This window comes from Leopardus geoffroyi, chromosome A1 (genome assembly GCF_018350155.1).
Source record: "Leopardus geoffroyi isolate Oge1 chromosome A1, O.geoffroyi_Oge1_pat1.0, whole genome shotgun sequence".
Classification (NCBI taxonomy): Eukaryota; Metazoa; Chordata; class Mammalia; order Carnivora; family Felidae; genus Leopardus; species Leopardus geoffroyi.
Genome location: NC_059326.1, coordinates 118,216,950 through 118,243,082, shown reverse-complemented (window position 1 = coordinate 118,243,082; position 26,133 = coordinate 118,216,950). Strand labels below are relative to the sequence as shown.

The window sequence follows — 26,133 nt, the reverse complement described above, 5'->3', positions numbered from 1 at the left end:
CCATCTGTGGGGTATTCCCATCTTGGTGGGATGTGATGCCAGAGGGATCCCTGCCCCTCTCCTCCCACTCACTCCTTATATGGTTATACAGAAGAGATTTTTGTAGATAACCCTTTTTTTTTTTTTTTTTTAATATCACACAGTCCATGGACTAGATCAAAATTTTCCAGGCACCTTTTTTTCAGTCCCAAAGCAGAAGCAGACACCTTTACACATTCTAAGAAAAGTCTTTTTCATATATATATTCCAGACCACTGGAATTTTTTTTTCCACAAGCTCAATTTCTTTTTCTTCTCCATCTCTCTCTAATGCTTTAGGGAGCCCAGCTTGTGGCTACATTTTAATTATAAATGCCATTGACATAAAACAACCTCACCGAGTTCTGAATGAGGCTGACCTCACTTTGGGTAAACACAGCAAAGGACGGGAAGTCTCCAACCCAGAATAAACCAGGCACGTAATCTCTTTTGGCCTCTCTTTGGAGAGCAGAGGTGGAAAGCAGGCTTAAAGGCCACAGACATGCTACCAAAGCAGAAAAGACCTCCCTCTGCACTCATTTCTCCCCCAAACACACCAGCTGTAATCTTATCTTTAAAAATTCCTAGGAAGACATTTGCTGGGATTAGCACTGGGTGTTACATGGAGGGGATAAATCACTGGATTCTACTCCTAAAATCATTATTGCACTATACGCTAACTTGGATATCATTTTAAAATTAATTAATTGAAAACTAAAATAAAAATAAAACTTCCTAGGGCAGGACAGGAAGATGCCAGGACGGCTTGGGGCTTGGAACCATGGTGCAGTGCCCCAAAGCTCCCTGATCTTGGCAGTGGCAGGCTCCTAATACCTCTTCCGTCTTTCTCTTCTTGGAAAGTAAGAATCATGTGGATCTAATGTAAATAAACTACTGCTAAGAGCTAATGGAAGGCACTGGGGAGAAGAGAAAACCAGAGATATAGCTCTGCAGAAAAAAAGGTAGACTGCCTAGTTGGGGGCTAGCATATCCACCCAAAAGCTCTGGGTTCATCTTTACATAGGCTCCCAGTAAAGATCCGTGAAGGGGTCCAAACTATAAACACAGGGCAGGGAGGAGCATGATCCACGAAGATGGAAATGACATTTAAGTATTAAAAAACATTTTTTTTTTTCTGTTTATTCATTACCTGAGAGAGAGAGAGGGAGAGAGCATGAGTGGGGGAGGAGCAGAGAGACAGGGAGACACAGAATCTGAAGCACTCTCCAGGCTCTGAGCTGTCAGCACAGATTCGGACACGGGGCTCGAATTCATGAACCACGAGATCATGACCAGAGCCAAAGTCAGATGCCTAACCAACTGAGCCACCCAGGCGCCCCTGACATCTATTTTTTTTTTTTTAATTTTTTTAACGTTTATTTATTTTTGAGACAGAGAGAGACAAAGCATGAATGGGGGAGGGTCAGAGAGAGGGAGCCACAGAATCGGAAACAGGCCCCAGGCTCCGAGCTATCAGCACAGAGCCTGACGCGGGGCTCGAACTCACGAACCGCGAGATCATGACCTGAGCCGAAGTCGGCCGCTTACCCGACTGAGCCACCCAGGCGCCCCACCTGACATCTATTTTTGATAAACAGGCCATTCCCAAACCAGCACTCCCTAATGCATTCCTAGTAAAGAAGCAAGACTCTGGATTCTATTGGAGACATGATGGTCACAAACCCACCAAGCTAACATTTATGACCTTCTTTTAGGACATTTTTTACAATGCTTTATAAATGTGAATTTCTCTAAGAAACGTATGTCTAGAGTGTGTTTCAAAAAATTGCTGGCGAGCGGGGGCAGAGAAGAGGCTGGCTGGGGATAGAGAAGGCAAGAGCCCCAGGCAGGGGCAGGGCCTCTGTGCTTGTGCGGGCCCTGGAGGCTGTGTGAACTGGTGGCCGTAACAAAGAAATTTAAAAATAAATAAATAAAATAACAAATTTAAAAAACATTTTGTTTAATGTCTATTTATTTTTGAGAGACAGAGCGTGAATGGGGGAGTGGCAGAGAGAGAGAGAGAAAGACACAGAATCCTAAGAGGCTTCAGGCTCGGAGCTGTCAGCACAGAGCCGACGCAGGGCTCGAACTCACGAACCGCGAGATCACGACCCGAGCCGAAGTCGGACGCTCAACGGACTGAGCCACCCAGGCGCCCCCCAAAATTTTTTTTAATTAAGAACTGCTTCCATTTCTTCTGCTAGTGCAGAAGTTCCTAGTCCCATTTCAGAAGTATGGAACAATACATACTCTATGGATGAAATGACTTGTCTCATTTTTTGACAAGTCCTTGCCCCTTCATCCTTGGGATGTGTGAGAGCCAAGGACCTTTCTGTTACAGACTACAAGTCCTAAATTCCCCGCATGGGATAAAGAAAAGTGTTCCTTCCCTTTTGCTCAGGTGTTAGTTAAGCTGGTGCAATGTGGCAGAAAAGGAAACTGAGCAGAGAATGTGTGGCCCTAGAGGCCCCTCAGCCCTGTCCTGCCTTATCAGCTTTTCTGGCTCCCTGTCAACCGTCAAGGGAGTCACCTTCATGGATACCTACGTTCAGGTCTACATGGTGCTTGGGTCAAGCCTGAGCTGGGTCGTAAGGCACAGCAGGGGTCATCAGGGGCAAGAACTGGAATCTTGGCCAGCTCTGAGTATTTGCCCATTGTGCTGAGCCTCATCCATCAACTACTGCTCCAGAAAGGAGTGAGCCACGATCAGCAGCAGCCCCATCACCCAAACTGAGCCAGGGTCACCCACTGGCTGTTCTTGCCTCAGAATTAGGTTTGTTGGGGCGCCTGGGTGACTCAGTTGGTTAAACATCCAAGATGGGCTCAGGTCATGATCTCCCAGTTCATGAGTTCGAGCCCTGCATCAGGCTCTGGGCTAGCAGCTCAGAGCCTGGAGCCTGCTTCGGATTCTGTGTCTCCCTTTCTCTCTGTGCCTCTCCCCTACTCATGCTCTGTCTCTCAAAGATGAATAAACATTAAACAAATTTTTTCAAATTAAAAAAAAAAAAAAAGAATTGTGTTTGTAAGGAAATGAAGAGCTAGGACAAAGGGGAAGTTCCTCCCACCAGCAGTCCCCAGACTTGGCCCTTCTTCTCATCCTCCTCATGGCAGCAACTGGTATGAATTTGGTCTGAATCCAATGCACACTTTCCTATCTTACTCCCTATATATTCATGAGCTATGCACATTGTTTTGTGTTTTTTACAGAATTTCTTCAAGGATTTACTAGAAATATGCTTTTGCAATGTGCTGTTTTCAGGACACATTACTTTCAGCTTTTTGCATCTACCCCATCCATAGGCATATCTGCTCTATCTAATAATACCTAATACCCATGCATGAGACAGAGTCTCTGTTGTAGTTGTTGCACTTGTGTTCATTTTGAGCTCAAAAGCAAGTGGGGGGAGGGGTTCTGTGGTGTGGCTTTATCATTTCAGGGTCTGAACCCCCGAGGCTCCTGCGGTAGGGTCGGTGTGTGGCACGGGGCACGGTCCCCAGCACGCAAGGGACGGGCGGTGCGCGCGTGTTGACTGATAGCCTTTCCAGGCCCCTGGCCCTGCTCCGAGAGGGAGGAGCCTCCGCTTCAGCCGGGCTGTGGGGCCGGCCCCTCCCTCCTTGAGAGCCCCCCTCTCTCACACGCCCCCTTCCCGCTCCCCTCCTCAGCAGCAGCTGCGGGAGACTGTAAGTTTAGAAAACTGGAATGAAGTCACCCTGGGGAGCTGGACGCCTCGTCGGTTACACGAGCGGCCCCGGCTGGGTGTTACTCCTTCCTGCCAGGCCTGCTCGCAGAGGATATATGTTTAGGAAACTTCGCCAGAAAGAAATCCAGTGAAAATGAGCTATGAAACTTGGACATCCTGGAGAAATAATATTTACAGAGGAAACTCTTGAGACGAACTCTCACCAGTGCAGCAACCCTGGTGTGGGGGCTCACGGCCGAGGACTGCGTCCCCGTGCCAAGCAGCCCTGGCTCGTGTTTACCTCCGTGAGGCCCTCACGCGGCCAAGATGGGAGTCCAAAGTCGACTCTACCTACCCCCACAGAAAGACAAATGCAGGCTATGTAAGCCGCAGAACACAAATGAACTAGGAAATGAAAAGCTTTTTGAAAATCCTCCTTGATGATACTGACGTGTCAATGTTTAGGTCCATCATGTGTAACCCATGTACCACTGTGATGGGGGAGTTGATAACGGTCGCTACACGTGTGTGACAGCAGGGGATACATGGGAAATCACTGTACCTTCTCTTCATTTTTGCTGTGAACCAAAAACTGCTTTAAAATATAAAGTCTATCTTAAAAAAAAAAAAAATCTTCCTTGATTACCCAAAAGGACCTGCCCTATGGGATTCCTGTAGCATCTAGAATGTGTTTGACTCAATACCTACACATATGGGTGGTAGGTGGAAAAAAGCCCCAGGCAACTAACATCATTCCCTTCCGTAGCTACAAATGGGATCCTGGACGACCATCTGCCATCTTGTACGTCTTGTTTGAACATAAGTGGGTGTTTGGCTGGATTTGGACCCATCTTCCCCATCACTGGGTCCCAAGGTGTTGTATGAAAGAGAAGAAAAAGCAGGATACTTGAAATACTCAAAGCTGGGCTCTGGTCACGATTTTTTCTCCTGATTATAAGTATAATGTTGAGTAAAATATGCTTTCAGCAAGCTTCGGTCTCCTCACCTGTAGGACAAAGCCACTGCCATCTTCCAACAGGGAATGCAGTAAGAAGCAATGAGGTCACCATAGCTCGGTGGATATGACAGTAATGGTCCTCAGCATTCTCCATATATTAGATCATTTAATCCTCAAAACAACTCCATGAAGCAGGTACTATCATTATGCATAAGGTAACAGAGCTGAATAATTTGACCAGTGATCACATATCGTAGCCAAGCCAGAATTGCAATTCATGTAGTTTGATTCTGGAACCCGCGCTGTAATTTTATACTATTTATACGAGGATAGAAACTACCACAATGCCTGGCACATTATAGGTGATCAATACACAGTTAGTTCCTTCCTTTTGTCTCTCTTAAACATACAGGATTATGCTGATAAATTGACAGAAAAATGTACGTACAACTTCTATGAAAACCATCAAGTCCAATGAAAATACAGGGTACTAAAAAAAAAAAAAAACAGTTTTATTGAGATATGAAACCCTATACCTCTCAACCATAATGCCCCCTTTGCTCTCTCCACCTTCTTCCTCAGTTCCTGCCTATCACTAATCTATGTCCTGTCTCTCTGGGTCTGTCCATTCAGGAACTTTCATTTAAATAGAATCATAAAATAAGTGGTCCTTTGTGACCAGCTTCTCTCACTGAGCCTGTTGTCAAGGTTCATCCACATTGTAGCAGGTATCAGTACTTGATTCCCTTTTACGGCCACACACTATTCTGTTGTGTGCATCATTGCTATTAAAGGCATTTACTTGCTTCATAGACTGTTAGAGCTGGGAAAAAACTTTAGAGACTGAATATAAACCCTACCCATGTTACTGATAAAGAGACTGTGGCCTTGAGATGAAGGAGCCTCGCCAAGGTCACCCAGCTGGCTGGTAGAAGAGCCTGTAAAGCTCTCCGCTTGGTCCCTCTTACTTCACTCCACAAAGCATGACTGGAAACATAATTCAAAGTGCACGGCTTATTGATGATGGACCAGTAGGATCATCTCTGCAGATATTAGCCTAACATCATTCATTCGGCACACATATGTTGGCTGAACCGTTGGGCAGGGCACTGTGTGAGTTGCTGGAGACCTACAGGGAACAGGCCAGAGAAGATCCCTGCCCTTTTCCCCAGGTATACATTCTCCTGGGGAGGCAGAAATAAACCAGTAAACTGTTAAATGGCAAAAATAACTGTACGCTGTATAAAGTGCCATGAAGGAAACAAAGAAAGGACTAAGCCAGACGATCATGTGAAGATCATAAGGTGGCATTGGCAGGGGCAGTGGGTGGAGGGTCTCTGTACAGCTAGTCATAGGGGATTTGGGCAGGAAAGGCCTCTCCAAGTTGGGAGCATTTAGGCTGGGGCCTGGAGGAGGAGAAGGGCCAATTTTGTCAATATTGGGAGGAAGAAGGTGCCAGACAGAGGGTAGAATGCACGCAAGAATCCTGAGGCAGGAAACAGCTTGATGTGTTGGGAGAGCTAAGTGAGTGGGGCAAGATGAGTGAGTGAGTGTGTGGTGTGGTATGAGGCTAGAGGGGAGGCCCCAGTCAGGATGGAGGCCTTTTGGCCCATTCTATCATGACTACCCTCTCCGAGTAAGCCATGTCAGAAGGACCCGTGGGAAAGGAGATCAGTAGCTTCCAGTTTCCTTCCAGTGGATTAGATAAACTCCACTGACCACAGGAAGCTACAGGAGACCCGAGTCTCTGTAGCAAACACCTCCAAAGACAAGAGAACTGCATCTTGGGTAAGGGTGATGGAACTATGTATCACCCTTGGGATGAATCATAAGATAGAGAAAACAGAGGGAAATGAGAAAATACAGACATATTAATAAGGAAGTGGTTAAATGGTTATGGTATAGCCACATGGTAGAACACAATTCAAGTGGCAAAAAGAACGCGGTTAACTCTTTCAGTACTGAACTGGAAAGCTCTCCAGTTAATTTCTAAGCAAACAGACAAGCAAAACAAAACAAGGTATATAGTTGTATGTATATCATACCATTTATGTAAAAAAACAAAAAAACAAAAAAAAGAAAGGCAGGAAAGATAACACGGAGTTGCTCATATATACCTAAGATCTCTCTAGAAGGATACACGTAAAATATATCTAGGAGGGGTTTACTTGTTTGTCTCTGTCTTCCCCCACCCCCTGAGAATGAACGTATCTTTGGAGGAAGGACAAGGGTCTCATCCATCCTGTTTACCACTGTATCCCCGTCAGTTGCAAGTGAGGGCTGGGGGGTAGAGGCAACAGAAGGGAGAGTCCTCAGAGTCTCCTCTTACACGGTTTCCAGGTTTGACGCATGGGAATGTATTTCTTATTCAAAGAAATGAAATAAAACATGAAAACAAAGAAAAGGCAATGAGGAGTCCCCATCTGCCGACCAAACCCCAATGTTCCTTCCAGCCCACCCTGCCCCTCAGCCCCTGAGTAAGCTGACTTTTAGGGAGGTCAATTTGTCCTCCTGGAGAACTAGGTGCTCACTGGTCCTTAGGCAGGTTTCACTCCTAACGATGGTTGTGACAGTCTAGTGGCCAAAGAAATTGTCCAGGGAGTTCAGAATTAATTTTGATTCTCAAATGCTAGCCATCAAAAGATCTCTCCCTCCAGAACTACCATGGCAAGGATGAACAAATGAATAATGAATAATTATTTGAACAAATGAACAAATGAATAATTATTGAATGGGTATCACACTCCAGTTAGTTGTCCAGCAGTGGGCAAAGCTCCTCTGGGGTATCAATCGGTGTAAATGGGGAGACTAACTCAGAGGAACTCATGTCCTTGCCTTCAACCTCACAGTTTCTCAACCTCAGCACTACTGACCTTCTGGGATGAATAATTTCTTGTTGTGGGGGCTGCCCTGTGCATTGCAAAATGTGTCATAACATCCTTGGCCTCTACGACCAGGCGCCAGTACCATAACCCTCACTGCAGCCAGCACAACCAAAAATGTCTCTGGACATGGTCAACTGTCGCTTGACGAACGAAATCACCCCAGGGTGAGAACCACTGTTCCCATCCCTGCATTCCCAGGCAACTGCTTTGTCTTCCCAATGAGAAGCTGGCATTCCCCTCTGCCTCTATCCCAGCTGGTCCTCCACAGAGGCTGGGAGTTGACTGAACTTCACTGTGGGAGAGTTCCCTGAGTTTCAGATGCACCAACCAATCCAACTTCCTGGGAAAACCCTCTGTATGGCAAGCTAGCAGGATCAGATTTTTTTCATAACAATCTGTCCATGAGAAGCTCCCATGCCTAACAGGCTGGGGCTATAAAAAGGCACCCCCAAAGCAGGCTGATAATTGAAGGAGTACATACTCAGGCTGGCCAACTGCCCACTCTACAGCACCTAGGAAAGCAAATGTCGCTTCCTCCTATGGTTATTTCCTGCCAGGGGACAGAGACAGAGGAAGTGCATGAGGGGTCATTGTGTAACAAACAGGGGGATGGCGGGCACGCCTGCCATCATCTCTCCTTCTCTCAAGAACATAATTCCCAAAGGACAGCTTTCTTTGGAGGGCAAAGAAAAAGGAACTGTATTTCAATGTTTTGATTAATTTGAGGCTCATCCTTGAGGGCACTGCAAAATGAATGAGCAGAATTTTCCATGGCTAACTGTCCTGGCCGCCAGGTCCTATCGCCAAAGCTTTAGTGTTTATTTACTTTTGCTCGTGTTATTTTTATTTCAGTTCAGCTGCAGCTCAGTGCGGAAAGCGTGGGGGAGGTGTATATAAAGAGTACCGAGACTGGCCAGTACTTGGCCATGGACACCGACGGGCTTTTGTACGGCTCAGTAAGTATGAGGCTGACATGCTCCCAGACACGGCCAGGGTTGGAGGTTTCCAGAAATCTTGTTACGTTGAGTGATGCAAAGGGTAAAGCAGCAATTAGTCTCTGTTTGTTATTTTTTCCAGCAAGATTCCCACCCTCTACCCTGCTTTATTTTAGGCTCAGACATGAAAGAGCTTCTTGTGATATTCTCTCAAAATACTCGAATGAATTATCACGGAGACACAGAGGAGACATTGACTGAAATTTTAGTAACGCACCAGTCAGTCATTTCAGAATACCTATTCCCATTTCATTCATTCACTCCAAACATGTTTCTGGAGCACCACCACACTCCCTATGCTTTTCACAAAAATTATCAAGCCCGGACTCTAGCATGGGACACGTCATCCAACAAACATGTATTGAGTGCCTCCTGTGTCTAAGTATGAAGGGCTGTGAAGACAAATGAGCCACATCCCTGTCCTTGAGAAGCACGGTCTGAGAGTTTATTCAGTAGCTAAAAATCCTCAACATCTTCTACTCCCTCTCTCTCCTGATTGATGTTTTATACAGGTTTGACTCAGTACATACTGATCTTTGTGAGAGAAGAATAGAAACAGACAATCTGATTTTGCCCCTCGTGGTACCTTTGGTAAAAGATCTCAATGGAAAGAGAACTAAAGCCAATGGACACAAGTTTTGAAATTATTTCTCAATTTCAATGATCCTCTCTCTTTATCCTAACAACTGATCATTGAGACTTGGCCAGACTCCTTTTTTCCCCTTTTGGAGATGTCTACAAAAAGGCAGTGGTAGCAGGGGGTTGGTCTGAGGCTCTCTTTAACTTAAATCAAATTGCCAACTGGCAGCAGGCACAGAAAACTGTCTCCCGAAGCTGTAACTTCAGCCAGGGTTTGGGATGTGAATATAGTGTGAAGTCAGGAGCAATGGGCCACCTTCTGTAGCCTGTTTGCTGAAATCTGTATCAAATGGGACAACTTTAAAGAGTTTGGAGCTAGACTGCTACATGGAAGCACATTTTCTTTTTATTCATTCATTCATTTGAGAAAGAGAGAGAGCACAAGTGGGGGAGAGGGGCAGATGGGGGGGGGAGAGAGAGAGGAGAGAGAGAGAATCCCAAGCAGGCTCCATACTCAGTGCAGAGCCCAATGTGGGACTCAATCCCACGATTGTGGGATCATGACCCAAGCCAAAATCAAGAGTCAGATGCTCAACAGACTGAGCCACCCAGGTGGCCCTTGAAGTAGATTTTTCTTAAAGGTGGTTCTTCCGGTTGGTAATAAAACCAATCAACCAACCAACCAATCACTGAATCTTGGGACTCACAACTGAATCCCAATTCTCTGCAACTTCAGCAAGTTACTTGCCCACTCTGAGCCTTGTCTAAAATAAGGATAGTAATGGATGGTCACTACCACACCCAGGGGTTAAGAGGGGTCAGAGAGACAATGCACAGAACCCACCCACCAATGTTGCTGGCAAATGGGGGAGGTGCTTCATCAGTGAGAGCTAGAAGACAAATAATAAGTTTATAAATCCCTTATCCTCATTATTTCCTAGGTTATATTTATGGCTTTTCCTCTTTTAAATCCGTTTTGATGCTTATTATAACCTTCTTTTATTTGTATAAAAATATTGAGAAAGAATACCCAAACCCAATTTCCTCCAGGCTCCCATCATAGTCCTGGCCATCACTGTGCTTCACCTGAAATATTGAGGGCAATCTTAATATATTATGCCTAATAATTGATATACTTCTCCATTAATAAATTACAATTTCTAAAATATCTCAGAGCTCTACCTCATGCTGTCAGGCAGTTTTAGGCATTAATCCATCTTGATACAAATGTTTATGTCTGTGGAAAGGACATATTATTTTTAAAACTCATGAAATATTTTCTATTAATCATGAAAGGTTACATAAAATAATGACATATTTTAGATTTCATAATGAAAGGATACATATATATCAAAACATTAATGCATTTATCTCTAAGGGTGATAAGTAGCCAATTTTATAATATGTGAATACCTTCCTGTATTTCCCAAATTTCCTACAGTGGATATATGTCACCCAAATAGTTGAGGGGAAAACAGCATGCTAAAATATAAAAAAAGAAAATAATTTTTAAAATAGTCATGAATCAACTGTGCATCTCCAGGCTGCTGGCAATGCACCAAGCACTTAACAACCCCTGACAAATCCTGGTGGGGTTGGGCTGGAGCATCTCCGAGCTGGCCTGCTGACTCAGCCTGTGACTCAGCCATTCTGAGTGTGTCGACCGCTCTAGTTCAATGGAGACATCAGGTGAGGGACGTGGCCACCCTCAGCTTCGTCACAGAACACAGGCCTGACGCCCACTGAGTGGTGTCATGGGGTACCCTCCCTACAGGGGAGCGGGCAACCCACACAGGTCCAAAACTTCCTACCTCCTCCCACACCTGACACTGTGCAGCAAACACTAACGTCTGGATACGTTCCTCTAGAGGCAGCAGAGTCACCCAGTTAAATATTACAACTATGTCCCGTCTTATTCTAAAATGACCCAAAGTGTCTCACCCAGTTGTCAATGCCCTAGACTGCAAATGAATAAGAAGCAGGAAGCTTCCTGTTACGTAGTTCCTTACTAATCAAAGGGAACTTTACAGACTGCTTTCTACGATCTCAAGAATCAAGTTAAGCTCACCACCTAGCTGGCGAGCCCCTGTAATTTGCAAGGCTCTGTGTCTGGGGGTGGGGAGACACAAGGCTGACAAGACCCCACCTCTTCCCTAAGTAGGGCTCACAGTCAAGTACACAAACATGCCCACAAATTAAGAATAATGAAGAAGAAGCCTGGAAACCACCCGAAAGGGAATCAACAACCACTGTGGGGGAAGAGATAATACAGAGATCACATGCCTTAGAACGGGAGCAAAGTCAGTATACAGCATAAGTATTTTACATCCAAATATAATAAATGTATTCTAAAATCTTGACAAATAGGAAGTTCAAATTCCTGGGGCTCTTCCCACTCTCCAACCAATGAACTCCCAGTGAAACAGTAATCATTGGTAGATATTTTTAAAGCAACTGTACTATTTAATATGTTATAGCACTCTTTCCAGCTTGATAAATTGGAAGCTGCCCTCAATTCCACTGTAGGGATGTACCACTACCTACTTGAACCAATCACCTTTCCATGAAGATTTAGGTTGCTTCGAATGTTACCATTACGTGCAATCCTGCAAAGACCATCGTTGAAAATACTGTTTTACCCTTGCCCAAGTATCTCCCAAGGGTCAATTCCTATCAATGAAATTGCTGGGTCAAAGGTGATACATATTGCCTAACTACCCTCAGAAAATGTCCACCAATTTATCTCACAACAGTGCATGCAAGTGTCTATTTCCTACGCTCTCACCAATATTAAGCGTTGTAAATCTTTTTGTTCTTTGCAGTTATTATAGCCAACATGTTAAATCATTTTTAACTTGTATTTTCTTGTGAGATTAAATGTTTTCATAGCTTTATTTTCCATTTTTTAAAAAAGAAATTAGAGCAGGGGTGTCTGGGTGGCTCAGTTGGTTAAGTGTCTGACTCTTGGTTTCAGCTCAGGTCAGGATCTCACCATTTGTGGGATGGAGCCCTGCATTGGTCTCCACACTGGTGGTGCAGAGCCTGCTGGGGATTCTCTCTCTCTCCCTCTCTCTCTCTGCCCCTCCCCTGCTTGTGTTCTCTCTCTCTCTCTCAAAATAAATAAATAAACTTTTAAAAAAGCAGATATGGGGTGCCTGGGTGGCTCAGTCTGTTGAATGTCTGACTTGGGCTCAGGTCATGATCTCACGGTTCATGAGTTCAAGTCCCACGTCAGGCTCTGTGCTGACAGCTCAGAGCCTGGAGCCTGCTTCAGATTCTGTGTCTCCATCTCTCTCTGCCCCTCCTCTGCTTGTGCTCTCTCTCTCTCTCAAAATAAATAAACATTTAAAAAGGCAGCTATAGGGGCGCCTGGGTGGCGCAGTCGGTTAAGCGTCCGACTTCAGCCAGGTCACGATCTCGCGGTCCGTGAGTTCGAGCCCCGCGTCGGGCTCTGGGCGATGGCTCAGAGCCTGGAGCCTGTTTCCAATTCTGTGTCTCCCTCTCTCTCTGCCCCTCCCCCGTTCATGCTCTCTCTCTGTCCCAAAAATAAATAAACGTTGAAAAAAAAAAAAAATTAAAAAAAAAAAAAAGGCAGCTATACCGCCATTTTGGTAACATCATCAGTCTATATCCATATGTCCTTATCCATGTCTGTTTGTGTATATGTACATAAAGACATGAGGAAGTATGTTAATCGACTGTTACCAGTTCCTTATATCTGGGTGGGTGGCTTTGGGCAGTTTTTAAATTTTTTCTTTCTTTTTTTTAAAGTTGTGATTTTTAAAAAGCACAATTCTTCGTATAAGTAGATCTGTTTATACACAGGAAAAAATAAAGGTATTTTCATTTTTAAAATAACTTTAACTTCCAGGATATGTTTTATGCTTAAGACACATTTTGTGCAAGGATTTATATTCATGACAGCAGAAAGGTAAAAATCCTGATATTGTTAGTGAAAATCATCAGGATACAAAATAATATTAGCAGGTTTTCATTTATCCTTCAAGCCTACACTTAAAACTCCCCACCATATCACAGTCTGATTTTACCTATTTGGGCTGTTTTTCATGGTCATGTCCATGTGCCAGGACTTTACAGAGACAAAAGGCCCAGCCCTGCCCTTAACGTGCTCATGGTCATTCAGGATCTCCCCAGGGGGAAACTTTAGGGTCCTGAGGACAGCAAATGGAAGGGGATCTTACCAAAACAGCAAATGTATTTTTTTTAACACTAAGCTCTTTTTATTTTTTTTAAGTGTATTTATTTTGAGAGAGAGAGAAAGCACAAGTCAAGGAGGGGCAAAGCAAGAGAGAGAGAGAGAGAGAGAGAGAGAGAGAGAGAGAGACAGGGAGGGAGAATCCCAAGCAGGCTCCACACAGTTGGTGCAGAGCCTGATGTGGGGTTTGAACCCAGGAACTGTGTGTGAGATCATGATCTGAGCCAAAATCAGACGCTTAACTGACTGAGCCACCCAGGCGCCCCGATAGCAAATGTATTTTATTTTATTTTATTAAAACAATTTTTTTAATGTTTATTTATCTTTGAGAGAGAGAGACAGAGCACAAGTTGGGGAGGGGCAGAGAGAGGGAAGGAGATATAGAATCCGAAGCAGGACCCAGGGCTCATTATGTGCTGGGTCCTACTCTGTGTCCTCATTACCACCCTCAGATATAGGTTCTACTATTATCTCAATTTTCCTGAAGAAGAAACTGAAGCATAAAGAGCCTCAGTGAACTCGCCCAAGGCCACACGGCTAGTAAAGAGAAACTTCACTGAAAACTAATCACTAGTAATTCTACTCTCTTGCCGTTGTATCTTTTTAGCAGACACCAAATGAGGAATGCTTGTTCCTGGAAAGGCTGGAAGAAAACCATTACAACACCTACACATCCAAGAAGCACGCAGAAAAGAATTGGTTTGTGGGTCTCAAGAAGAATGGAAGCTGCAAACGCGGTCCCCGGACTCACTATGGCCAGAAGGCAATTTTGTTTCTCCCCCTGCCAGTCTCCTCTGATTAAAGAAATCTCTCCTGGGTGCCGACCACTCCACAGGAGGTCCTCACCCAGCTGACCCCAGGTTGTCCCCTTGACTATTGGCTGCACTAACCCCTGGCCCACAGAGCCTGAAATTGTAAGCAGTGCGCTTCCAAATGCCCAGTTCACTTTTTTGCAGAGCCTTTTACCCCAGCACAGTTTTGAACAGAGGGATCAAATAGCTCCTAGGGGCCAACTGGCTGGCCAGTCTGGGTGTGTGGATGCCCAGTTGCCTCTGGGCACCTGCTGCAGGCTGAGCCTCTCAATGCAAAGGCGGGGCCCAATGAAGTGTGTTCAGGGAGCTGCCAGGGTCATTAGTAACCGCATACAATTCCCTCTACTGAGAAAATCCTGTCTGTGATTCCCCGAAACACTTGGCATGATGCCCTTTCGTCCTTTCAACACCCCACAAATATTAGCAGGGAAGCTTATGGCTAGGTTAGGGGAAGGCAGTGTTCCATGAGTAGAAACTAGGATGAAGAAAATCTCCCCTTGAGAACAGAAGGGACTAAAATGGCAAGGGGAGACTGGGTTCTGGTGGGCTCTCAGTGTAGAATAAATGAAGGATGGGAGCTTCAGCCCACAGGAAAGCAGAATAAATGCATAGCATTGGGAGTCATTACAATGCCGTGACTTTCCCAAGGTAATTCGGCAGCAGGAAGCCCCTGGATGATGTCAGATGGACAGCATGAGAAGTGGATTCTTGATAAAAGCAAAAACATCAGATATTGGTAAATTCATTTGGGTCTGGGGTGTGGGAGTGCTGAGAAAGAAAGGCAACGTGGGCTGAGGGGATGATTTCCTCTAAAGGGGTTGATTCCAGAAGTGAGAAGGAAAGATGGAGGGACGCCATGACTGTGCCTCGTCCCCAGAAAGCAGAGGCTTTGGGGTCCCAGGCAATGTTTACAAATCACATGCAGATCGTGTTTGAGTGTAGGTTCTGATTCAGTGGTTCTGGGGTGCAGTCTGTGCATTTCTAACAAGCCCCCAGGTGCTGCAGATGCTGCTGCTTCCTCTTGCAACCCCCCCAACATACTTAAAGTAGCAGAGTCCTGAAGCGTGCTGTCCAAAGGAAGGGGGCCGAAGGCCCCCGAGCCTCTCTTGCCTTGCCCATAAAAAACGCATACCCCACGAGTCTTCCTGAACACTCAGGCAGCATCAGGAGCAGTTAGGCCCGTGCTAAGGAACATGGATTTAAGGCGCTTTGGCCCAGTGCCTATAAAATACCCATTTAGAATATATACAAAAGCATACTTCAAAAATGTTAAACCCTCACAAACAGCTTTTCTCAAGAGACCATTTGTGTTACGATTACTTGTATAAATATGCTTCCTGCTTAGAGTAAACTTGACCCAAGTGGCTAGCAAATTAGAAACAACATTCATCTCTGACATATGATACTGTTGCCATGTAAAGGTCTTTAATAGGCCATTTAAATTTACTGTGAGACTGTATGTTTTAATCACATTTATAAATATGTAGCTCAAAGGCGGTTAACTGATTAGCATTCAGCCACTGAGAATGATAATCATAGGACATGATGTATAAGCTCCTCAATTATCTACTACTTGTACTACATCTACCTATAAAAAGAGATTGTACTTTGTTTTCAATTGTGGTATTACAAGTTTTCCTTTGAAAACAGGGACGCTTAAGCAACAAGAGGGTAACTGTGGATACAAACTGATAAGAATATTAGCTCATGTTCTAAGGCATGGACATTATTAACGGAAAAAATAACTCCTTATAATTGCATTGTCATATTTATGATAAAAAAAAAGATGGTTTGTGAAGGTTCAAAGCAATATATTGCAATTGAGGAACCAAACTAAGTTAAAGCTGCGATTAATAATATCATTCTGCATTTGTACAGAAAAACGACTTCAGAACTTTGTTTTTGTAACTTGGATAAGACCATTCTATTTTATTTTAGTAAATCCTTCCAGGCAAGCTGGAGATAGTGCAGTGTGGTTTAATGTTTCTTTACTATGAAGATTTGGCCAGAAAAGGGTATGCAGAGAGGAAATCTAAGATATATAATGGTCCATAATTTTTAGGGTATGAATCAAATTCAAATATAACACTGGCCAAGAAAAATTAAATGTTGCTAACAGATGAGACGGAAGCTTGTGGTTTCAAAGACCCAAAGCAGTTAGAAGAAACACTATCATGGCCTTGCCAGCCTCCGCCCGGTCATCATTCATATATTCATTCACTGAATATTTTTTTCAGTGCCTACTGTGTGTCAGGCACTGTACTGGGTACCGGGGCACCTGGAAACAATGTCTGTCTGGTTTTCTGCTGTATTCTCTCCCAGGGCATTATATTTATGATGAAAGATGCTGTGGATTCATTTATTTCAGCCAAGTTAAAAACAGAGACTTTGTAGGTTGCTGCTGAATAAACAGCAAGTCCCAGAAACCCAGGTTCTGGAAGAATTCGCAATACCCAGTATAAGATAACCCCCATCAAAGTATCCGAGGACCTGGCCAGGTAAACCTAATATTTCCAACTGTAGAACCATGACAGCTTTAGGAGGACTGGTTTCAAGTTGGGAAAAGAGCCTGTCAGATCTTGTAAGAAGGAAGTAGGTGGCAGTTCCCTGCTCCATTCTAGTTCCTTACACACGGAGTGTTCCTGTTGCCCTCTCTCTCTTTTCCTTGAGTAAGTGAGGTAGCCATCTGCTTGTCACACGTCTCTCATGTGGATTCATTTTCAGGCCAACTGTTAAGAACTGCCTGGTATTCTCTACAAAGCATCAGGAGCATTTACGCTTTTGATTGTTTGCAAGATGGCGGTGGCGGTGGCAGCGATCTGTTTCCTTGGAAGGGATAGTTAGAGCCTCCCCCGGCCAACAGTGTGTGCTTACCAAAAACTGACTACCGCATCATACGTTACTAAAGACGGAGGTCCTCGCTTTGTGTCAGAGGCAATGGAGCCCAGCTCCCCAGCCTTGTTAGAATAGACTGCCTCAACGAACCGAGCCCATGGGCTGCGAAGCAGACCTCTGATGAAGAAGACACCTGTCATTTTACATCACTGTCTCTTTAATTTTGGCACCTTACAAGTATTAATAAACGTTCCACTAAAAGGCAATAATGTCTCTCTGAGTTTGGGAACATCACGATGTCTCATCTTCCCGTGGAAGGTCTGTCCCAGGCATCCATCAGGTGTGGCTGCTTTGTGTTCGACACATAGCTTGTCACTGGAAGGGAGACCTTACAGGCTGACAGGAAAAGCTAAGGTAGAAACATTTTTCGTTTTGTTTGGAAACCTAAAGCAATATTAGTGTTTTTCTAGGGATACATCAGGGAGGTATATTCAGGGAATTGAAGAACCAAGCACCATAATTAACTGACACTTCTCCTTCACAGTATAAATTATGAGAAAATATGAAAATATGCTACTATTGTACAGCTGACCAGCTTGTGCTAAAGCAAAGATACTGTGACCTGGGGAAAAAATGAAGGACTTTACAACTTTAAGTCAAGGACAAACGGGTTATCTCTTGCATCTCAAGCGTCTCGATGAAGGGTGATGGGTTTGCCCACCAGATCTTCTGAAACTGTTATCATACTACACAACATCTCCTTAAGTAAACTTGTCAACCTTCTGACTTCTTATTCTTAGGAGAAAGTATACTGTTGCCTAGACCTTGTGGCGGAATCAGATCATGCCCACAAACACTGACACATATACACACACATTTACACCGGCTCTCACACATGTACACGCACAGAAGCATGTGCACGAATTAAAAAGCGTTGTGCAGTGTTTGTCCCTTCTACGAATTACATGCCAAAATCAATCCCTCCTTTTCCTTTCAAAGTCACCTAAACCTCTTATTTTCCTGCTTTTTGGAGTTTGATCCACTGTAGGAACTACATTTTCCATCACAACCCACCACATGCCTACCCTCACACATACACACAACTGAAACAAAGAAGGTCAGGAAGCCATATATATATATATATATATATATATATATATATATGTGTGTGTGTGTGTGTGTGTGTGTGTGTGTGTGTATATATATATGATGCATTTTTTTCTCTTACATTCCACTAAAACATGCTGGTCAAAGATCCATTAAATTGGGTCACAACTCAATAGGTCACAACCACAGTTTTCTGAAAAAAACTGGCTTAAAGCAACTGGTCTTCTTCCTTAAGATGACAAGACCCAATTAGGATCCTGCATTATGACTTCAATGTTTTCAAAGATGCAGTTTGTTCAAAGACAAGGGGGACATCCTGTTACCCAGGAACCATCTGTTCCGAGGGCCTGGTGAATTCTCTTAGTTGGTTTGCCACTAATCTTGCAGAATGAGTGTAAGGATGCTGGTCTCACAGGCACACACTGCTGCCTCTATTGTCCCCAATGCTGTCATCAGGTTTCTGCTTGCACAGCCCTGAGGACTTTGGACGCCTCCCCTCCTTTGGAATTCTCATCATTGTGGGGCTGGAGGTCATCCCCTCCCCAACTTCTGCAGTCTTCACTTCATTATTCCCTCTTGCTCCCCTACCTCCAAATTCCTATCTTATAACCATTTCTTAAATTTGTTTTAACATTTACTCATTTTTGAGAGACAGAGCACAAGTTGGGGAGGGAAGAGACCCAGAATCCAAAGCAGGCTCCAGGCTCCGAGCTGTCAGCACAGAGCCCGATGCGGGCTCAAACTCACGGACAGTGAGATCATGATCTGAGCTGAAGTCGGGCGTTTAACTGACTGAGCCGCCCAGGCGCCTCTATAACCATTTCCAAACAAGACATGACAAGTAGACTGAGCCAGGAGAAGGCTAGGTGCCCTAGGATCTCTGAGCATCCCCACCAGCCTCCATCACTTTCTGGCAACTGCTCTCTGACCTACCAGAAGAGTTTGCCACCCACAACTCGGTGATAAGATAAACACCATTGCTACTGGAATGCATCTTCTACAGGGATTCAAAATTGTTCATCTTTGCTGAACCAACTGAAAACATAACTCTGTGCCCCAAGTGTTTGAGAGGGTTAGGCTGGCTGAGCATTGGCCTCTTATGGGTGAGCTTGACAACAAAAGACAAACATATAATAAAGTCATTGCCTTCCATATTTATCTGAGTGACAGACAGCCTATCTGCCATGGGGTGGGAAGGGGAGGGGAGGGGAACCCTAACCATAAGTGCTCTTGTGTCACTGTCACATTGAGGAGTATGGTAATAGTGACACATCAAACAACTGCTTTCACAAATCAGAAAAAAAATTATTTGTAGGAGTAGTAGTCCAATATAAGAATACTTAAGCCCAACCTAGCAGGTGGGACTTGTGTCTTCTCCATTTCAAAATCGCTAGGCATTTGCTTGACAACCGTTAAAACTGAAATAATGGCTTGTGAAAAGTGGCACACCCCCTCCTTCCTCCTCCACTCCTTAAACCTGTCCTCTATGCCCAGAAAGAAACTCCCTTGTTATTGTACATAAAATTTATTCTAAAGCCCAGTTAGAGAACGTAAGAGCTTGAGATCTTGGGATCTGACATAGGACCCTCTGGACCCCAGTGATTCATCTAACAGTCTCTGAAGTTACAAGGGAAATGTACTAAAGCATTACTGGGATCTTTCTGTATCATTGTACCTACTTTGCAGTTGATATATTGACCATGACATACTGCACTGTTAGCTTTCCACCCTAGTTATAAAATTAAAAAAGAAACCAGGTCACTCACAGCCTGAAGCTGGAGGGTGGGTTTGCTTTATAAACGCAAGTATTTTAGGACCTAGTTTGGGGGTCTTCTGATGGGGCTGAGAATGTCTGTGATGTGGGAAGGAGGTATTTCCTAAATTGCTTCCTTCCCTCTTAGCTACCCACTGTCACACAGGCTAAATTTACACATTTAGCAGCTAAACATTACTGTCTATTTTATTATATAACTAAGCAAAACCTCACCATGTCCTTCATGGGCTTTTCTATCAGCCTTAATGAAGGCTTGGGCATTCCTTGTTTGGAAGTGTGTTCAATTTCAGGACTTGGTTCGCTTAGTTGCAGTGTTTGGGGATGTAGGTGTAGACAGGCAGTTTGTGCAAGTTGTCACAGAGACGTGTATCGTTGGGGTTTTCATCCTTATTTTCCTGCCTGAAGAGAAATTTATTTTAGTCTCACCCAGGGATACAGAAGGGCAAGATGTTAGATTATTTTACTGACAGGCCTTGAACCAAAACTTTTTTTCTCCAAAATAAGTTCTAGGAATGTCATTGTATACTAACTTGCCTTGTCCAGACTGTAAAGACAAGACTGTTCATAGTTTGAGATGTCAACTATGCTGAGAGTTCAGTAGTGTCCTGTAGAAACGAACAGTATGATCTATGGGTTTCTCAAAACAAAACACTTGCATTACGAGCCGAGAGTCTGACCTGGGAAATGGTGCAGGTTTTAGGACTAGCCAGATTACTTCTGATAATACAGGATAAAATTGTAAATGCAGGGCAGTTGTGCACAGGGGACAGATGAGAGAGAAACTTATTTCCTTATCCTTGCTCCCTCTGGAACCTGTCCTAGAATATTTAACCCAAGTGAAGAAGAGATATGGGTTTTATAGATTTCTTGAAAATGTGTAACTCTCAAGCAACCTGCACATTTGGAAAGAGTTTGATAGGGCGGAGGGCTACTCCACACAGTTGAGTTCTCAAGAACGAACAGGAGCAATAAGGTGAAAGTGAAGCATTTTTCCTCAATCCCCTCACTAACGCGTTCATTCATTGGTCATTCACTGAGTACCTGGCACTGAGATAGCAAGGGTCCGATCAGGAAACTGAAACCACCAACAATGTGAACAGGGAAATTCTTTTTTTTTTTTTTTAATGTTTATTTATTTTTGAGACAGAGAGAGACAGAGCAGGAACGGGGGAGGGTCAGAGAGAGAGGGAGACACAGAATCCGAAGCAGGTTCCAGGCTCTGAGCTGTCAGCACAGAGCCTGATGTGGGGCTCGAACCCACGGACCGTGAGATCATGACCTGAGCCGAAGTGGGACACGTAACCGACTGAGCCACCCAGGCGCCCCGTGAACAGGGAAATTGTAATGGCAAGAATTATTAACTAATAAAAAGAGATTAACTACTAAGGCGTTAAGGGATCTCTATGCAATACTGGAATAGCAGATGTAGGGAGTGGCTTCTATCCCAAGGCTAAGGAAATTAATCACAGAAGGAAGAAACTTGAGAGGGGGCCTTCTCTCAGGGATGAGATTCAGACTTCATTGGCAAAGGGGGTGGCTGTGGCCCAAGGATGGTGGGGGATCTCACTGTGGCGGTTCAGGGAGCTTCCCGTTGGGGCGCTAGTGGAACCCTCTGGAAGCAGTTTGCAGAGCCAGTGTTGTGCAGGAGGCTGCCCGGTGGCCACAGTGCCATGGGAGCAAGAAGAAAAGCACAAGAACCCCAGAGACAAGCCCCTTCCCCTTGAGGTGTCCCTCCAGTGCCCTCTGCTGACAAACCCTAAGTTACATCAGCTGGTAAAGGAGAAGGGGTTCTAGGGCCCAGCTGCAGGGTCACAAAAACAAGGCAAAGAATGGATTCAGAGCAGAGACAACAGACTGACAACTGGCATAACCATGATGTAGTTAATCCACTAGACATAGATGAATACATGTGGTCCTTGCCCTTAACACGCTTATCGTAGTAGTGGATGGAGACAGACCCTAAAGGAAGGCATCCGTGGTTTTGGCTTTCTTCCCTTTAAAAAAAAAAAAAAAAATCACTATTTTCTAAGCCCTCTCAGCCTCTCCAAAGACCACCACGTACTTTCAAGGTACTTTCTTTAAATATTTGCTATATTTTCCTATATTTGGTATTTTATTCTATCTTTTTCAGTGAAATAGTAAGGTAATTTGCTATTTTAAATCAACCCAAATCAGTGTAATATACGTATACAGACACAGATACATATACATATACAGAAGACGGTAGCTTGGGAGTCAGAGCAACAGTTGCAATCATGGCTCCTCCGTGTATTGACTTGGTAACTTTGGGCAAGTGACTTGATCTAGCTGCCCTCCATGACCTTCTGCATATAATGAGGACCCAAAGAGTATCAGCTGTCACAAGCTTGTTGAGAGGATCAAATGAAATGGAGGCATGCAAGTATCGTTAATGCAATATCTGGCATACAAAAAGGATTAAATAAAAGTTTGCAATTATTTTAGAATAAATACAATTCTACATATTATAATAAGATAGGGCTAACAATGATCTTAGAGTCTCCACTTAGGTTCCCAGTGATTGTTTCCAGGAACTTACATTTAGAGAGATCTCGCCTTATAGCAATTCATTGGAAGAAGATGTAAAAGTCTTGACTGACCCCAAGCTTAACTTGTACGTGGCACATCTTAAATGAAGTTTTACATGGGCACCTGGGTGGCCCAGTTGTTTAAGCGTCAGACTTCAGCTCAGGTCATGATCTCGCAGTCTGTGGGTTTGAGCCCCGCATGGGGCTCTGTGCTGACAGCTCCGAGCCTGGAACCTACTTCGGATTCTGTATCTCCCTCTCTTCACCCTGCCCCTACTCGCACACTGTCTCTGTCTCTCAAAAATAAATACACATTAAAACAATGAAGTTTTACAAATTAAAAAAAAAGTTATATAGAAGATCGCAAATGAATAGTGAGGGGCCAGAAAACCACGTACAGGGACAGAGTTGAGGAAACTATGTGTGATTGGTTAAGCGATTTAAAATGAGATGCTCTAGATCGCTTCAGATAGCTCAAGGGTTATTTTGGTTTTCTCGCTCCCGTAGTCAAAATGAATGCAGGTATTTAGAACTTGGCAGGGAAGGGGTTTGGGTTCAGTATAAAGAAAAAACCCCATCAACTTCTGACAACTACAGCCATTCCAACCATGGGTGAAGCACAGCCACATTTAGCAGCTGATCTCTGCAACTCCTGGATTCAGAGACTGGACAGTCACTGGTGGTAGGCTCTGAGACGCATCGCCCAGGCCTCCCTCCAGAGATGAAGCCATCAGCACCCTTCAGGGATGGCCTAGGTGAAGAGAGATGCCTTGCCCAAGGGCACGCCCCTCGGAGGGGATCTGCGCAGGGGTATAATTGCCTGGCTCCTCTGCTTCAGCTCTGGACAGCCCTCAAGGATCATTCTGGCTTCAGAACGTCTCAGTAAGTGCACCAAGGCTCCTACTGAGACCGCCTTACTTCTCCTTCTGCCCTATCCTGCTTCCTTCCCTTCCCGCATTAGGTGAAACCCTAATGACTTCCGGCAGGGCTAATCTTCACCTCAGAGTCTGCTTCTCAGGGAGCCCAGCCTGGGACAGTTACCTGCCCAGGATGCTAGAGGCACTACTCTGAGCAGGATAACTGCAAAGGTCGCCTACAGCCCTGTGGCTTCACAGAAGCCTTGGGCATCTGAAGCTGAATGTTTTAAGTCTACAAAGATCCAATCTGTCTCCACTGTGAATCCATATGGGCGATCCTCAAGAGAAGTCTCAACCTTCTTTCGTACTGTTTGATCTATGGCCGGCCTGATGTCACTTAGGAGGGGCATGTGTTCAGTTACTACATTGTCCATTCAATCACTTGTCAAGTCTTTCAACAAATACTTACAAGGCCCAAATATGCACCAAGCCTGGTAGGGACAATGGTGCCCAAAAGATCTCTTTTCTGGAGCTTATATTCCAGGGAGGAGAAGCATATCAACATATTTCCAAATTTCAGTCATTTGCATACTGCTTCCAAAACTGTTGCCTATATGCCTATTGCCCAATCACCATACTTCTATTTCCTCTGGCTTATGGATGGTGGATTTGCAGTTTTATCTACTGTAGGCCCAATGTAAGCTAAAATGTCCACAGAAGGATAAGCCATTAGTATATAGATGTTTTTTTTTTAACGTTTATTTATTTTTGAGACAGAGAGAGACAGAGCATGAACAGGGGAGGGTCAGAGAGAGAGGGAGACACAGAATCGGAAAGAGGCTCCAGGCTCTGAGCTGTCAGCACAGAGCCCGACGCGGGGCTCGAACTCACGGACCGTGAGATCATGACCTGAGCCGAAGTCAGACGCTTAACCGACTGTGCCACCCAGGCGCCCCTAGATTTTTTAAAAATACACATTAAAATAAACACATAACTTTAAAATAAAATAAAAAATGAACACCTGCATATCATTTGTGCCATATATGTACCATACATTAGGAAGGAGTTTATACAAAGGATCACACAGAGAAATGTAAAATTGTAAGTTCGCCAGATGCTTACAAAGGAGAAGTATCCAGAATCTTCAGAATATATAACAAGGGGATTTAACTTACTTAAGGGCTTCTCAGAGGAAGTGAGCTGATATTTGAAAGAAGAGTAAGAGTTGAGTAGGTAAAGAAATACAGTGTGTGTTGTAAAGAACATTTCATATAGAGGCAGCAGCATATGCTAAGGTCCGGTGGCAGGAGGGAACACAATGCCAATGAGACTCAAGTGTGGTGACCAAGGGATAGGGAGCATGTTGTAAATTGAGGCTAGTTGGCAAAGCAGAGGCCAGTGATGGAACAGGGCAGTTAGGCGGATTCCATTCTCCATCATCTGTAGAGAACTGAGTTGAAGCTATGTATACATAATCATTCTCTCCCCCTCTTTCTCTGTCCTACACAACTGAATGTTAACACTTCCCCAGACCCTCTGCCAAAGGACACAAATAAGCAGCATCACCAGGCATGGTTCTGGTCTGGGACTGTTAAATGTATTCCAGACTTGAAACTTGAGGGGCTGAGGTTATATTTGCTAAGTATTTCGACCTTTCCCCCAGGCTTTTATTCATTCCATCCAGCAGGTGGAGTACAGGAAAATGTTTTTCGTTCCCAACAAATCCCCTGATATCCAAAAGGAAGAGCAAGGTTTGCCAGCACAGTCAAGGGTGAGAGATAGAACAAGGAAGCAGTGATTGTGTATTTGAGTCTCATTCATATGGAAAACATGAACTAATTAGCTTCTTACTGCTGTGCTTCCAGAGATTCTGAATTTGACGTTTCTGTCCAAGTTTGGGGAGCTATGCTATTAATCAGTCCAAACACAAATGAAGCGGCTTAAAAAGAATCACATAACCAAAAACCACATCCTTCATAAGATAAAAAAACAACAACAAAAAAAAAAAAAAAAAAAAAACCCCAAAAAACAAAAACAAAAACCAGAAAGGCAACTTGGAAACTCTTCAGAGATGGTGCCAATTTCTGGATTTGGAGGGGGGGTTTGGCTGACTGGCAGAGATGTCTTAATCTGGGGATGAAAATAAAGAACGTAAATATATTTACACAGATCTCATGAGGAAAACTCAACAGACCACATTGCCCTGTAGAAAGTGGTTTCTTAAAGTCCTACAGTCAAACAGCGACCTTGGGGGAAAGACAAAGAAAGCAAAGAGACAGAAAGTGAATAGAGACAGAATAGATTATTTGGGGGGCTCCAGATTCCATAAGAAATATGAGTGATTCTTTACAATAACCATTCTGAATCAATCTCATCCCTTTTTCTGGAAGACACAGAGACCTGACTTCCTGACAAGCAAACACAGAAGACAGTTCCTGAATCTCCGCTATGGAGGACGTTACTGAAACAGACATGGGGGTGAGCACTCCACCACTTAGCTGGGGAACATGATTTATAAACAAATCGTCAGAATGCAACATAAGAGAGCACTGAAAGAAATCCATGCAGGATGCTACAGGAGCACAGGTGGGAGGAAAAATTCTCTCCCGGGGCAGTCAGGGAAAGTTTTCCAAAGGAAGTGATGTTCAACTTGTGTCAGAAGAGCTGAGCAGGTGTGTACCAGGTGGGGAAGCGAGAAAAGGAAGCAGGACCGTGGGGAGATGAGGGGAGGGAAGCAGGATGATGGACTGTCACCTCACTCATTGATAGGAACTGGAGAGTGCTCATAAAGGAGAGTCAAAGTCAGCCCTGAAAAGCTCCCAGAGATAGAAGTACCATCTCTCAGTGAGTAACTGGCATGCATTTGGGGGGC

General features: G+C 44.3%; 1 protein-coding gene and 1 long non-coding RNA gene across 13 annotated transcripts in view; one reads left to right on the top strand and one right to left on the bottom strand.

The window, feature by feature from the left end:
* Positions 1–17,241, top strand: part of FGF1 (fibroblast growth factor 1) — a 106,008-nt gene extending 88,767 nt beyond the window's left edge. For 6 of the 8 annotated variants that reach the window (XM_045492183.1, XM_045492167.1, XM_045492173.1 and 3 more), the window contains 2 exons: positions 8,393–8,496; positions 13,938–17,241. In XM_045492183.1, coding sequence (XP_045348139.1) covers positions 8,393–8,496; positions 13,938–14,132 — 299 coding nt within the window. In that variant the 3' untranslated portion in view covers positions 14,133–17,241. The remainder of the gene's footprint in view (positions 1–8,392; positions 8,497–13,937) is intronic. The other 2 variants (XM_045492222.1, XM_045492230.1) reach the window with 2 other exon arrangements.
* LOC123605402 overlaps positions 1–26,133 on the bottom strand; it is a 342,862-nt gene that overhangs the window by 78,096 nt on the left and 238,633 nt on the right. The window lies entirely within an intron of this gene.